The sequence below is a fragment of the Mus caroli genome, chromosome 7 (assembly GCF_900094665.2).
Source record: "Mus caroli chromosome 7, CAROLI_EIJ_v1.1, whole genome shotgun sequence".
Taxonomy (NCBI): Eukaryota; Metazoa; Chordata; class Mammalia; order Rodentia; family Muridae; genus Mus; species Mus caroli.
This window is the reverse complement of record NC_034576.1, coordinates 15,090,458-15,103,990: the sequence shown is the minus strand read 5'-3', so window position 1 is coordinate 15,103,990 and position 13,533 is coordinate 15,090,458. Positions and strand designations below refer to the sequence as shown.

Here is a 13,533-nt window from a genome sequence, read left to right as displayed (position 1 = left end):
GGCTTGAATATGCTTGGCCCAGAGAGTGGTACTCTTTGGAGATGTGGACTTGCTGGAGGAAATATATCACTGTGGGCATGGGATTTAAGACACTCATCCTAGCTGCCTGGAAGCCAGTCTTCTAGTGGCCTTCAGATGAAGATGTAGAACTCTCAGCTTCTTCTGAGCCATGCCTGCCTAGATGCTGCCAGCTCTCACCTTGATGATAATGAACTGAACCACTGAACCTGTAAGCCAGCCCCAATTAAATGTTATCTTTCTAAGAGTTGCCATGGTCATGGTGTCTGTTCACAGTAGTAAAACCCTAACTAAGACAACACACATGTGTACCTGTATATACATGAACACACACAGAAGAATAGCACCCAATGGTAATGGCCCCATGGGAATTACAGACAAGCATGGTATGGCAATGAAGAGTACAGCAAACTCAGCAGGCAGTGCTTGCTTTCTTCTATTGCTTTGACTTCATGTGACCAAATCTATAAAACTGTACATAAAGTTGTAAGGACAACAGTTCAGAATGGAGTCTGCTGACACATCTGCTTAGAAACAGATGGCACAGGAAAGGCCCATGAGATGGAGAATGCAGTGTCTCTGCCCTTCACCATTACTACATGAACACAAATCTAAATGGATTCTGCTAAGGAAAGATGTCTACTGCACAGCAAATGGCATGTGCCTGCCTTTCCACCACTTGGGAGACACAGGTAGGAGAATGGGGAGTTCCAGGCCAGCCTGGACCGTATCGAGATCCTATCTCAAAAAACAGCAACAAGCAAAGATATGTAAGACACACACTGGGAAAAATGATTGGGACAAAGTACAACAAGTCCTAAATAAATGGGAAGATGGTCTGGTCCATCATGAATAGAAAGGTCTAAATTATTTAGGATAGTAATACTTTCTAACTTATGTACATATTAAACAGGGTAACTATTAAAATAACCACTGATCCTAAAATTCCACAGTAATGCAATGGACCTATGGCAGCTAACACAATTCTGGAAGACAGAACAACATAAGAGAATTGAAATACACCTATTTGAAAGCTTACACAAATCTACAGTAGTCAAAGCACTATGGTACCAGCATAAGCATGCAGATCATAAAGAAGAACTAGTCTATGGAGCAAACACATGCACTGATGATTAATGGAGGTGTGTGTTTGCATTTGCAAGTGCACATTTATTCAGAAAAGCATGCAAGTGTGTATGGGGCACAGGTATATGTCACATGTTATTCCTCAGACATCACTCACCTTGTCTTCTGAGACAAGATCTCTCTCTGGCCTACAGCTCACTCAACAGGCTGCACTGGCTGCCAGGAAAGCTCCAGTCTCCCTATTGCTGAGAGTACAGTGTATGCCACTACACTAGGCTTTTTTTTCTCATAGGCTCTGGGAACTGAACTCAGGTCTTTGTGCCTTGGTAACCTGATTTTAATAAAGCCAACTTGCTAAAACCAACTCGATGGGAATTATATTTTCAGCAAATGATCCTGGAATGAATGGAATCCATGCAAAATAATAAACTTTGATCCTTACCTCATACAATATCCAAAAGCTAGTTGGAAATCCACTAAAGATGTAAATATAAGAGTCAAAATTATAGCTGGGCAGTGGTGGCACATGCCTTTAGTTCCTCTCCTTGGGAAGCAGAAGCAGGTGAATTTCTATGAGTTAGAGGCCAGCCTGGCCTACAGAGTGAGTTCCAGAACAGCCAATGCTAGACAAAGAGATCTTGTCTTAAAAAAACAAGCAAACCAAGCCAAACCAAACCAAACCAAACAAACAAAATTATAAAACTCTCTCTCAAAAAAAAAAAAAAAAAAAAAAAAAAATAAAAAACCCCCCCAAAAAAAAAAAAAAAAAAAAAAAAAAAGATACTGTGCATCTAGTGTCTCACGGGGCTGAGGCAGGAGGGGTATGAACTCAAGACCTGGCCTACAGAGTAAACAGGAGTGGAGTGGCTCTTCATTACTCTGTGCCAGTCAACTGGTCACATATAAAGCCCAGTGCACAAATGACACTAGGAAAATAAAGAGATCTCCTTAGTTTATAAGGAAGGACACACAAACAGCCAATGAACACCCAGCAAGATTCTTGGTACCAGCCAGGCATGGTGGCACACGCCTTTAGTCCCAGCACTTGGGAGGCAGAGGCAGGCAGATTTCTGAGTTCGAGGCCAGCCTGGTCTACAAAGTGAGTTCCAGGACAAGCCAGGGCTACACAGAGAAACCCTGTCTCAAAAAAACAAAAAAAACCAAACAAACAAACAAAAAAAGATTCTTGGTACCAGTAGCCAGTAGGATAATACAAATCCAAACATAACAAAAGATAACAATAGGTACCTTTCTTTCATCTGACAGGACGGCTAGAAAGAATCACAGTCTAAAAGTGCAGGCAAGGGGCAGAGGTATCAGGACTCTCCTGATTGTTAACAGGAATCCAAAAATAGGACACTCTGGCACTAGTTTGGCAGTTTCTTAGATGGTTAAATAGAATTTCCATGTGAGCCAGCTTTTCTTTGTAGGTATTTATACAAAAGGAATTGGTACATAGACCCCCATGGGAAGTTATACACAAATGTTCTTACAGCATTATTTACAACAGCTAAAAGGAAAACAACACCCATACCTATCAGCTGATGGTTTAAAAGAGTGGTCATTGAGTAGACTATTACCAATAAAAAAGAAATTCTAACACACACTACCACCTGGTGAACCCCGAACACATCAAACTAAGTAAAGTGGGTGATACATAAAAAGCCACACATTGTATGATGTCACTTATATGCACTACCCAGCATAGGCAAGGCTATAGGGACAGGAAGTAGATGAATGGAAGCCAGGAGGGTGGTGTAGCTGCCCGGAATACAAGCTTCTGGGATGGCAAAACCCATACTATCTAAAGATAGTATGCAGGGAAGCTCAGAGGCCAGAGAGCAGCCTCAAAGCACAAGCTTAAATGGCTGATCTGCATGGCAGGCAGGCATGGTGTGTGTCTCTGTCTCCATAGAGTGGCTATAAAAATGAACAGAAGAGGATTTGGGCTGAATGGCCTCTATGTGTTCTTTCTGGCTGTTAAAAACAACAACAACAACAATCCAACCAACCAACCAACCAACCAACCAACCATCTAGAAGAATCATCTTGGTATGTTTCTGAGTAGCAATGAGTCCCCCAGAACAGAGACATACAAGGCTGGAAAGAATGGCTGGATCATATACTGTAAGGCAGAGAGATTGTGGGCCATAGGAGAAGCACCTTATCCTGGAACAGAATAGCTTTCTGGCCTCACTCACCAAGTACAGGGCTGATAAGGTGGGGCCCAGCTCTGGATGTGGAGCAGAGGGTATTGAAGTACAGCCCAGAGCCCTCACGAATTGGGCTAAGCATAGGCGGTGGTGTGTAGGGAGAGCACTGAAACAAGCCCTTCAGGAGGTGATCCACCAGGAACACAGGAGAGTGCAGGCAGCTCTGGTGGCACCCTCCTGGGCCTGGTTCCCCGAGGGCAGAGGGTGCAGGAGGGGCAAACAGGGCCTTGAGCTGGGGCCGCTTCTTCCGCTTTCTGTACTGGCAGCTCTCCTTGCTGTCTCTCTCTTCCCCATCTTTTTCTTGTCCCTGAAGAAGAGAGGACAGAACCACAGGTGTCACCTGAGAGCACCTGTTGTATCAACTCAGTCTTCAGCTTGTTCAGGGATGGGAAAATGGGGCTTGTCATAGGGACAGGGGGAAGGAGGATGTGTATGTCTGCCATAGCCATTCCCAGGGTTTAGCACAGGAGCTGAGTAGGACCTTCTGTTCATAGCCCAGCCCCACATGAGCCAGAGCTGACTAACATACTCAGTATGGTGACATCCTGAGGCTCAGAGCTGCCTCATATAGTCATATAGGGATACATGGGGGCAGTTCAGTAGCTCAAGTGACAAGCTTCCAAGAATGAGGGTCAGATACAGGGTGTATGCCTTTGATCTCAGTACATAGGAGGCAGAAGCAAAGTGGATCTCTGTGAGTTCAAGGCTATCCCTATTTACATAGCAAGTTCCAGGTAAGGCAAGGCTATAATAGATACCCTGTCTCACAAAATAAATAAGCAAACAAACAGAAAAATCCCAGAAAGTAACAAAAATATGTATAAAAAGGAAAAAAAGAATGGGAGTCAGAGACAAGAGTATTATGGCAACAAAAATGTGTTCTCCCAGATGCCTGTGTCTTTTATGAGCCAACACTGGCCTAGCACTGACACAGAAACTTCAAGCCAGGGTCCAGTAGTAAAGAGATGAGACTCAGGGAGATCCATCACTGCAATCATAATGATGTTTCATATCTTCTACTGTTCCTTTCTCCATGCCAGCCTTCCTTTTCTTCCAGGTCTTAGCTCTGACATACCTTCCTGCCTGGCCCCTCAGCCTTCCTCAGTTCCTTCTTCTCCTGCATCCCAGCCCTGCAAATTTTGGGTCATTGCTGACTAGGGTCAGGACTTGGGCTGTCAATATCATTGCTGTCAGTGGGGCTACTGTAGGCCTGCACAGATGGTCCTGGCCCTCATGTTACCCCATGCCAGGATCCTGCCTTTAACCTGAGATAGATGACATTGTCTCTTCATCTATCCCCAAAGCCTGTCTAACCCTGGACTACAGAAGCCACCGTTTGCCCCTTCACCTGTTGCTCCTGCTTCCCTCGAGGTGATGGCCACTGGTCGCTATGGAAACACATGTGGCTGCTCAGCCCTTTCTCGGTGTAAAACATCTGGCTGCAATTCTTGCACACAAAAGTGCTCTTTGACTCCATCCAGTCTGTGGGACCCCCATTTGGCTGATGGCTGTGGATAGAGAAGGCAGAGGGAGAATGGGAGAATGAGGCTCTAGCCCTGACTGCCGCTTTATTGTTCCTGTCTTTGCTTTTGGTTTGGTTTGGATTTTGTTGTTTTTGTTTGTTTTTTTTTGCATGTAACCCCAATCCACTGAAAACTCGTACTAAACAACAAAAATGGAAGACCATATTCAACTTTCCAAGGGATGAAACATTCTCTGCAGGGCTGGAGGCATCTGGTTCCCTCACTCAAGACAGTACAGTGAAGCCAGAGGACTTTCCAGAGGAGTGCCTTGGTGGGGCATGAGGGCTTCTGAACTTACCATCCGCCGGCCAAGCTCTCTTCCTTCACTGGATGGGGGAGTCTGTAGATGTTTCCACCCTGGAGATGAGAAGATATCTGAGCCAGCAAAGCCCAGACGAACAAGGAAGACAGCATTGGGGAAATCTGCTTGATGGTGCTCTGGGCAATGGTGTCTCAGATTTGACACCAAAGCAAAGCAGAAAACCCAACAGACACACTGGACTCATTAAAATTGAAAGCTTCAACCCCACAAATATTCACACATAAGATGAAAAGGCAGCCCACACAAGGGAAGATAAAGTCACATGTCTGATGTACATACAGAATATATATACATATGTATGTATGTATATGTATACACACACACATACATATGCAAGTCAGTAAGACAGCACTTCACAAGCACATGGGAGGATTTTAACGCCAGGGCACGACATTGGCAGCACCAGCAGACACCACTGCATGGCCTAGTGTGGCTGTGACAGCAAAGAGCATGGAGAAAACAGGGCACTTGTGTACAGCAGCGGCACTGGGAAACTGCTGCTTCCTAGGAAGTAGTCTGGTTACTCCTTAAACATTGGGCAAGAGACTCTGTAGGATCTGGTGACTCCAGTCCTTGGGTCTAGCCAAGAGAAACAAGAACATGCATCCACAAGAAAGAAGCTGTACACAACTTCCCAGTAGTCACTCACATGAGCCATAGTGGAAATAGTCCACTAGTGAATGGCAAAATAAAATCTGGCCTGTCTACCCACGGGACATTGCTCAGCCAGAAAAAGGAATGGAGTAGGGTAGGTAGCAAGATGGGGGGAGGGAGGAAGAGGCACTTGCTGCCAATCAGATGAAAGGAGAAAACCAGCTCCCACAGGCTGCCCTCTGAGTCCCACGTGACCTCTGTGGAACTCATGATCCTGCTAATACCCACCCCCAACAAAAAATGTGCCAGATGGAACAGATCTTTAATTCCAGCACTCAGGGGAGGCAGAGGCATGCTGATCTCAACTCAACTCTGAATTCAAGGCCAACCTGGACTATATAGCAAGTCCCAGGTCAGTTAAAGTCACATACCCTGAGTCTAAATCTAAGTGTTCTGGCCAACAGTAATAGTTGTGTAAACTTGTGACTATACCTATGTCTGCCAAAGCACCAACTTTGTAAGAGTTCATTATACATCATTTGGCTAACAAAGATGTAAATGTTTATAAAGTGGTAGCTGTGAGATGGAAGGAATGATGCTGGTTTCACTAAGAGCAGTGGCTAAGTGCCCAGAGCAGATGGTCACTGCATGATACACAAAGGACTTGGGTTCTGTGCATGTGTGGGGAATGCACAGCCATCACACGTAGTTAACAGTTAAGGGAGGAGGCCTGTACCTTTATCTTCCTCAACAGTTGAAGGAGGGAAATCTAGGTGGAAGTAGGAGGCAAAGGAAAGCAAGGAAGGTAGCTTAGTGGACAACAGCCATCAGTGCCTCTTATAAAGTCACATCTGAAGACCTACTACAGTGAGGGAAGTACCTGGACAGTTAACCAATGCTATAAATCCAAGGACATACACATAGCCCTGCCACAACCCAGAACATAATAGAGGACTACAAATACCTGGATTCTGTTGAAGATTGTCAGCTTGGACTTCATGTCTCTGGGTGGATCTGCCAGAGGCCCAGCCGATGAAAAGGAGGCCATGGCCACCTGGCTGGGAGAAGCTGCACAGCACACATCCATCTTCACTTTCTCCTTCCGGAAACCTGAGAATCTCTGGGCCCTGGGGTGCCCTGAGAAGAGCCTGTAGCCTCCACCTCGGGGGCAGGCTGGACCCTTCTCACCTCTCATGGCCCCTGAAGCCAGGCCATTCTCTCCTTGCCCCTGTTTCCCAACCAGCTGGGTTCCAGCTGGCTCATCTCCACCTAACTGGGACTGCCTTGAGCCTGCACTGGGGATAATGTCCCCCAGGTCCAATGTCCCTTTGGCCAATGAAGAGCTGTCTGGATTCCGGGAGGGGAGCAGGGCTGGCCCTGTGAGGGATGGTGGTGCAGAGGCCACTTTGGGGCCTCCTTTTGTGTCTCGCTTAGGGCCACCAGGAGATGTTTCTCTGGACACTGCAGGCATGGTTTTCCTCCTGCGGAGTGGGGATCCTTCTGGCTCCGAGTGTCCAGGGCCTATCTGGAAAGAGTCTACAGTGGGTACTGGTGGCAGAGTTTGTGGTGGCCATGGCCCCTGCAATGGCTTCAGAGTGGACTGCTTTCCCTCAGGCCCTGGTCTCTGAGCTGAGGCTGTAGCCACCTGAGTATGGGAGAAGATCCGCTGGGACTTGGCAATCATCTGGAGCACCTGCATCTGCTCATGGCTTACTAGAGACTCCTGTGACTTCATGAACAGCTGCCGGAAGAGGGGTGTGGCATCTGAGGGGAGCCCACCTGGGTTCTGTGCATCTTGGAGCCCAAGCTCAGTGGGGCTCTGCCATGGGAATGACTCACAGTCAGGTTTGCACTTTTTGGGAGCCCAGGTTTCATCTTCCCCAGCTGCCTGCCGAACTTCACTGGAGGCCTCACCAGGGGCCTTTAGTAGTGCAGGAGGAAATGGCAACAGTTCCTCCTGGCTGGTGCCCAGGCTGGGTGAAGGCTCCACTGAGGTAGGGGTGCTACTGGGCCCAGAGCCTCCTCCCTCAGAGCCCTCCCGGGATGCCACTGCAGGGGGCTTGTGGACCATAAACACATTGCTGCCTTTGTTCTTGGGACAGCCAGGCAGGTTCCGGAGCCACTGGAAATTGTGGCTGGAAGGCTGGGATCCTGAGGGGACAGAGTGGCCTCTGAAGAGAGGCAGGCAGGCAGGCAGAGAGCTGCCCTCTGGCCAGCCTTCCAGGGAGGATGGCCGTTGAAGCCGTGGAGACTCTGACTCCAACTCTGACTCTGGCGGATCGGGGGCACCATTCTCAGCTGCCCTTGACTGGACAGGTGTGAACACTTCGGGGGCAGCTTCCTTTCGTGGGGGATGAGTTTCCTCAGCAATCTCAGAGCCCAGGGTTCCTGGGGCCACTGGGGTGCTGGCTGGTGTACATGATGATGATCCCAGTGAAGTGGGGCAAGCACAGGCTGAGCTCCTTGCTTCAGTATCAGAAGGCCCCACTGCTGGGCCAGGAGAAGGAATCTTCTGGTGGACGATGCTGCTCACAATACAGCGAAGGAGGTCTCTGTTGGGCAAGACAGAGCCAGGGGACCTAGCTTCTGGGGGCCCCAGGGACCTCAGGCCACTGGGTGGAGGCTGGTTAGCCACATCATGGTTGTGGGTTGGATCCCCATAGGCCTCCTCTTCTGGTGGAGCCTCCTTCAGGATGCATACCCCATGCTGGACTTCATAGTGGCGGCGCAGCGAGCGGTAGTCACAGTAGCTCTTGCTGCAACCTTGCTCAATGCACACAAAGGGCTTGGTCTTCTGGTGGGTGAGCATGTGCCCAGTCCTGTAGTGAAACATGGAAAGGAGGTCGTCGGGAAAGCCCCACACCTCAATACAGGAAGTGCTTGGGCCCCCTACTTTGTCTAACCAACTGGGGGGTGGTGGCTCACTTCTCTGCCCTCATCACTAACAAACACTGAAATCCCATGCAAGCCAGATCAAGTTTCCCCAGAGTGGGTTCACAAGAGACAACAACAGTTCTCTAGAGGTAAGCTCTGGGGACCTGGGCACAACAGGAATGTGTTAAAAGCATGCATGCATACACATACACACACATCACTTTGGAGGTTCACAAAGCATTGGGTGTGTGTGTGGGGGGGAGGGATCATCTTTAACCTTTGCTTTCATATAGCTCCACCAGCATTCCTGAGAAGTAGAGCTCTGTAGAATACATTTGAGGAGATGCCAATCTGGGACTACCATAGTACTGTGTATGGGGACAGCTTCCTGGAACAGCTCCCCCTTCAGCCAAGAAACTAACTTACAGAGAGTTAATAAAACCTTCCTAGAGCCAAAAGGCAGTGTGTGGAAGTGTAAATGCATGCACATATATGTTGTACTTACTCCTGTTTATGTGGACGATAACAGAGTGAACAATGAGCCCTCACCCTTGGGGTTCTAACAATCTAGCTTTGGACAATCCCAATGCATGTGGCTGGGATGTTTTAATGACTACTGTCTTTCTATAGAGAATGTCCATGATCTTGTGAGGGAAGGACTCAAGAGACTAAGGATTAGTCCTAGAAGAAAATTACTTTTGCCTTAGGTGAGTCTAGGCCAGAGGGTGAAGAGAGAGGTAGACTTATCAAAACCTCTCCCTCTAGCTAGGCATTGTCCTCTTCCACTCTTTGAGCCTCACAGCAACAGAGGCATTAATAACAAGAGAACTTTGCTCTAAGCTTTTATACAGCTTTGGGGGGGGGGGTGCAGGTTGCAGACCTGTTGTCCTTAGACACCTGCTAGGGACTTAGGGCATCTCTTTACTAAGTTAGCCAACTTCATTTGTACTGTTTTGTTTTGCTTTCTCATATAATCCAGGTGGGGTTTAAACTTGTAATGTATGTAGTTGAGGCTGGCCTTAGACTCTTGATCCTCCTGCTTCTACCTCCCCAGTGTGCCAGCACGCCTGGTAACTCATCACATTTATAAACCACAAGAGCCATGTCTGCAAATAGACAGGGATTTCCTCACTGGTGTAAATTTGGGGCTTAGTAAAGAGACTGCCCCCAGACAATAGCAGTGTGAAGAGAACAGAGTCCACACTGGAGGACAGGAGACATACATCTGAGAAGCACAGAAGTGGGAACTCAACAGAGGACCAGATGGATGGGTGAGAGGGTAGGAGAAGGACAGGTGCATGCCCCCTGCCCTTCTGGCCAGATTCTTGACATACAGGTGGTCCTGCCGCTTGAAGGCCTTGCTGCAGACTTTGCACACGTGTTTTCTCTCCTGGCTGTGCGTCAGGTAATGCTTGCTCAGGGAACTGGCGCTGCTGAACACTTTCCCACACAGGCTGCAGTCCAGGAGTGGATTCTGAGGGGAACTGTGCTGTCGCTTGCCTTTCCTTGTACTCCCAGTGGCCCTGCCTCCTTCATCAGCCTCTTTAGGCACCTTGAGTGCGCCCAGCCCCAGGTCTAAACAAAGGGAGAAAGCACAGGTTATGCTGAGAAGGATGGGGGAGTGCTAAAGTAATATAGACCCTCAGCACAGAGCCCTGTCCCAGTAGTCTGAGACTCCTCCACTTCAGAGGCTCTGCACGGACAGATGACAAGACTTAGCTAAAAGGGAACTGAGGTCTGGACCAGGCCTTATCTATAGGACTGCACCAGGTCTTGGTGCAAGATGTGGAGGTATGGATCAGGTTGAGCTTCTAGGGCAGCAGTATGATAAAACAAGCAGGGGTGGAAGCCAACCTACCCATACAATGTCTATCTAGAGATGCATTATCCAAACCAAAAGCACTCACCATCTTGCTCTGCTCTTGGGTTCTCACCTTTTTACAAAAAAAAAAAAAAAAAAAAAAAAAATCTACCTGCTTTTTCTAGTAAAATGTTAGAAACAACCTTATATCTGATTAGAGAGGAGGTGAGTGCTTTATTTACTCTCTCTCTCTCTCTCTCTCTCTCTCTCTCTNACACACACACACACACACTCACACACAGAGAGAGAGAGAGAGAGAGAGAGAGAGAGAGAGAGAGAGAGACTGGGGATTGAACCCACGGTGTGACACATGCTAGTGCTTGGCAAGTACTCTATAAGTGAGCTACATGCTGGTTTGTATTATGACCTAGTAAACAACTTTCCAAACAAAAATTGGAGAAATATCTAAAAAAAAAAAAAAAAGGGGAAGACTGGTCATACCATAATACTACTAAAATAGAAAGGAAAGAAGAAAAGAGAAAGCAGCCTATTTGAAAACAGAATTACCCCAGGTGAAAAAAAAAAGTAAAATTAAACGGAACAGGAAGATTGGGGTTCAATGCCAGAGAGATGGGCAGATTTTACTTCTCTCACCCATGTGTGTATCTGAAATTACCATATTTTCTGTATCCCTTGGTAAAATGTTAGCTATTTTTATGAATTATGTCTCCTGAGGGGCAGCTGAAGGAATTGGAGACATTCAGGTAGAGGAGGGGGATGTTCAATTATTAGAAAGGCCAGTGTGTGGAGAAAGAACAGATAGCCTGTGTTTTGTTTCAGGGGGACAGAGAGAGGCTTGGGACAAGAAGACTGAAGGGAGAAAATTCACCTTGGTAAGCAACTGAACAAAGAACTCTAAAAGTATAAACAAGATAGAACCAGGCTCCCTCAGATATTGTCCTCAGACTTGCTGGGGTACTTTTAAGTATACCTTAAAGCACCTGAGTTTTATAGAAAGCAATGTCATGAAGCTGAAAAATTGTGAGCAGAATGCTCAGTGAACCAATCCAAAAGGAAATTCAGTATGTGAAAAGCTGTTCTCTCCAGGAGCTGGAAAGAGTGGGCACTGGCTGCTCTTGCAAAGAGCCAGAGTCCAGTTCCCAGCACCCATGTCAGGCAGCTCTCAACTGCCCGTAACTCCAGCTCCAGGGGATCTAGTGCCTGCTGTGTCCTCCACAGACACCTACATACATGTAGTATTCACACCCACAGAATTCACACATACACATAAATAAAATATTTTAAAAGCTGTTAATAGAAACCCTTTAACAGTCCAACAAGACTGTGGTATGATAACACATTAAGACATCTATGACACCGGGCATGGTGGCGTACACCTTTAATCCCAGCACTTGGGAGGCAGAGGCAGGTGGATTTCTGAGGCCAGCCTGGTCTACAGAGTGAGTTCCAGGACAGCCAGGGCTACACAGAGAAACTCTGTTACAAACAAAGATATCTATGACAATAGCAATCAGTCCTCTCTCACATAAGACTCCAAATACACCAAGCTTTTAAAACAACAAACACAAGCATATCAGTTATGTGTGTGAGTATACTGTTGGAGGTTGGAACTCAGAGCCTTTAATGTGTACTAACTTAAAAAAAATCAACATATATCTGAGCAATTTCACCTGTGAATTTGAAGATTTATGAGGTAAGACCTATTGGTTTACACCTGTAGTCCCAGCTAAGGCAGGAGAACTGCTGACTTCAAGCTACTCTGGGACACACAGTGAGCCCAGACACTCAGAACCAACTTAGCTTAGTCCCCACAAAACAAAAAACAAAGTATTTATGTGTACTACATGGCTTAGAGGTGGGTTTTTGCTTCATACTTTATGTTCTATAATAAATACATTTTCCTTTTTTCCACAGAGACAGGGTTTCTCTGTGTAACCCTGGCTGTCCTGGAACTCACTCTGTAGACCAGGCTGGCCTCAAACTCAGAAATCCTCCAGCCCCTGCCTCCCAAGTGCTGGGATTAAAGGTGTGCACCAATATCCCCAAGCACATTTTACTTTTCTAATTTAAAAAATTAACATAGTCAGAAGTGGTGGCTCATGCCAGTGGTCATCAGCACTTGGGAAACTGAGACAGGAGAATTACTCAGACTCTGAGGACAGCCTGGACAACACAGTGAGACCCTGTCTCAAATAAACAAATAAAAGTAAATGAAAATTGGGTATGTAGTACATGCCTTAGTCCTAAGTACTCAGAAGGCTGAGGCAGGAAAATCACTTGAGCCCAGACACTCAGAACCAGCTTAGCTTGATCACTAGCACAGTAAAACCCCCATCTCAAAAACAAAAAAGAAAAAAAAAATGACATATGCATATTTACTTATATGGGCCTTAATTTAAGTTTTAAAAGCATAGAGTTGAAATTTAATGCTTGGGCTGGGGGCATCGTAACAGTTGAATATAAAGAAAGGCTAAACTGAGCAGAACCCTAAGAATAACTGATGACAATTAGGGTTCCTGTGTCCAGGAAAACACACATCTCTTTCACGAGTACTTTTCAGTATCACCACGGCCCAAAGTGAGTGCCATACTATAACCCTGGGCCTGGCTAGTGCCATAGTCAGTCTTCCCATGTGCACTCTCCTAAGTTCCTAAGACTTCCTGCTCTGCTATCATTCCAACACAGACACAGGCCTGTCACTGCTTGGTAATCTTTCGAGTGGGGCCTGCAGAAATCTTTCACAGTAGCAAGTTCTTGGAGTACTTCCTCAGACACAATCCCAACAGATTACTATCTGAGTTTCAGGCATTTAGATGTGGACTTCCCTTCAAACAGTGGGATTATAAACTCCCTGGACCCCTACCCAAGTCAACCCATTGAAGCAACTTTCCAGGAACCAATAAAGAGGATCAGAACCAAACCAAAAATAAACAAAAGAACTCCATTCCTGGGCTGGTGAGATGGCTCAGTGGGTAAGAGCATCCGACTGCTCTTCCAAAGGTCCAGAGTTCAAATCCCAGCAACCACATGGTGGCTCACAACCATCCGTAACGAGATCTGGCGTCCTCTCCTGGAGTGTCT

General features: G+C 46.8%; 1 protein-coding gene across 7 annotated transcripts in view; it reads right to left on the bottom strand.

The window, feature by feature from the left end:
- Positions 1–13,533, bottom strand: part of Znf541 (zinc finger protein 541) — a 35,148-nt gene that overhangs the window by 10,105 nt on the left and 11,510 nt on the right. For 6 of the 7 annotated variants that reach the window (XM_021168423.1, XM_021168421.1, XM_021168422.1 and 3 more), the window contains 5 exons: positions 9,965–10,205; positions 6,721–8,575; positions 5,139–5,215; positions 4,666–4,825; positions 3,306–3,624 (listed from right to left, as the gene is read on the bottom strand). In XM_021168423.1, coding sequence (XP_021024082.1) covers positions 3,306–3,624; positions 4,666–4,825; positions 5,139–5,215; positions 6,721–8,575; positions 9,965–10,205 — 2,652 coding nt within the window. The remainder of the gene's footprint in view (positions 1–3,305; positions 3,625–4,665; positions 4,826–5,138; positions 5,216–6,720; positions 8,576–9,964; positions 10,206–13,533) is intronic. The other variant, XM_021168427.1, reaches the window with a different exon arrangement.